The sequence below is a fragment of the Microtus ochrogaster genome, chromosome 8 (assembly GCF_000317375.1).
Source record: "Microtus ochrogaster isolate Prairie Vole_2 chromosome 8, MicOch1.0, whole genome shotgun sequence".
NCBI lineage: Eukaryota > Metazoa > Chordata > Mammalia > Rodentia > Cricetidae > Microtus > Microtus ochrogaster.
In genome coordinates this window covers 67,413,489-67,414,584 of record NC_022015.1, presented here as the reverse complement: position 1 = coordinate 67,414,584, position 1,096 = coordinate 67,413,489, and the positions used below count along the sequence as shown (strand labels likewise).

Sequence of the window (1,096 nt, the reverse complement as noted above, 5' to 3'; positions counted from 1 at the left end):
AGAATCAGACATGCCAAAACTTTGCTGGTAAAACACTGCCACATGGTGATACACAGATTAAGAAAGATGGAATAAATTAGGATGTCAGAGTTAGTCAATAAGAAGCTAAAGCTAATGGGCTAAGCAGTGTTTAAATATTATGGTTTCTCTGTGTGATTATTTCAGGTGTAAGTCAGCCAGGTGGCCAAGAAGACTACTTTCTTTCTAGGAGGAGGAAAGTGGCAGAACAAGTGGCCAATCTCCCCCAACAAAGATACCAACATTGTACAGAGAGTTTTAGAAGTGTATTATCATTTTCTATTTTACAAAATAATTTGAGGAGTATAGGTGATGGCTCCTTCTTAATAATTTTTTTCTTACAAAAAAATCTTATATGTAAAGCCTGAATCATGTCAGGTGAATAGTAAATAAAGAGACAACACCCAGTAGGGTAGACAGAAAACTGGGGCGTATCTTAGTAGAGCGGGTAGGTAAAAATGATGAAAACACATTGTATAAAATTCTCAATGTGGCAAACAATTTTTTAAAAAAGACATTACAATTTTAAGATCATGGTATAGTAGAAAAAATAATTGATAAAAATTCTATTACACTAGGCTAAGAAATGACAAGTGTAAATTACATCAGTGTTACCTAGGACTGTAACATTGGCCTAAAAGAATCTCTGTACTGCTCTGTTAATTTCCTTAAACCTCTGTAATCCAAGAAAATAAAACCAAATATCCTCTGATTGGGCTCTGCCACTATTATAGATTGCAATTACTGTGTTGTGAAATGATCCACAAAGACAAAGTACACTTGTGCTGATGGAAACACACAATTATTCAACTCAAAACACAATTATCATGAAACCAATATTCATTGTTTCCGATTTAAAAAGAAAATTTTAGAATGGGTGTTATCAACATCACACACAAAAACACATATACACCTTAACTAAGATGCAAATGCTTAAATCTGCACTTACCATTGGTTTTCCTCAGTTCCTCCACAAGGCACTGTGCTTCCTCTTGAACACGGTCCTCAAGGTTCCTTTTGCCCATGCCCAAATTCCGCAGGGTTGTGAGAGTGAAGCGCCTTATCTCTTTCCATCTGT

The 1,096-nt window shown here is 35.5% G+C and overlaps 1 protein-coding gene across 1 annotated transcript in view; it reads right to left on the bottom strand.

Annotated features, from left to right (window-relative positions):
* The window catches only part of LOC101988908 (cytochrome P450 2C25-like), a 44,807-nt gene that overhangs the window by 34,623 nt on the left and 9,088 nt on the right, over positions 1 to 1,096 (bottom strand). The window contains exon 2 of the mRNA XM_013348017.1: positions 968 to 1,092. Coding sequence (XP_013203471.1) covers positions 968 to 1,092 — 125 coding nt within the window. The remainder of the gene's footprint in view (positions 1 to 967; positions 1,093 to 1,096) is intronic.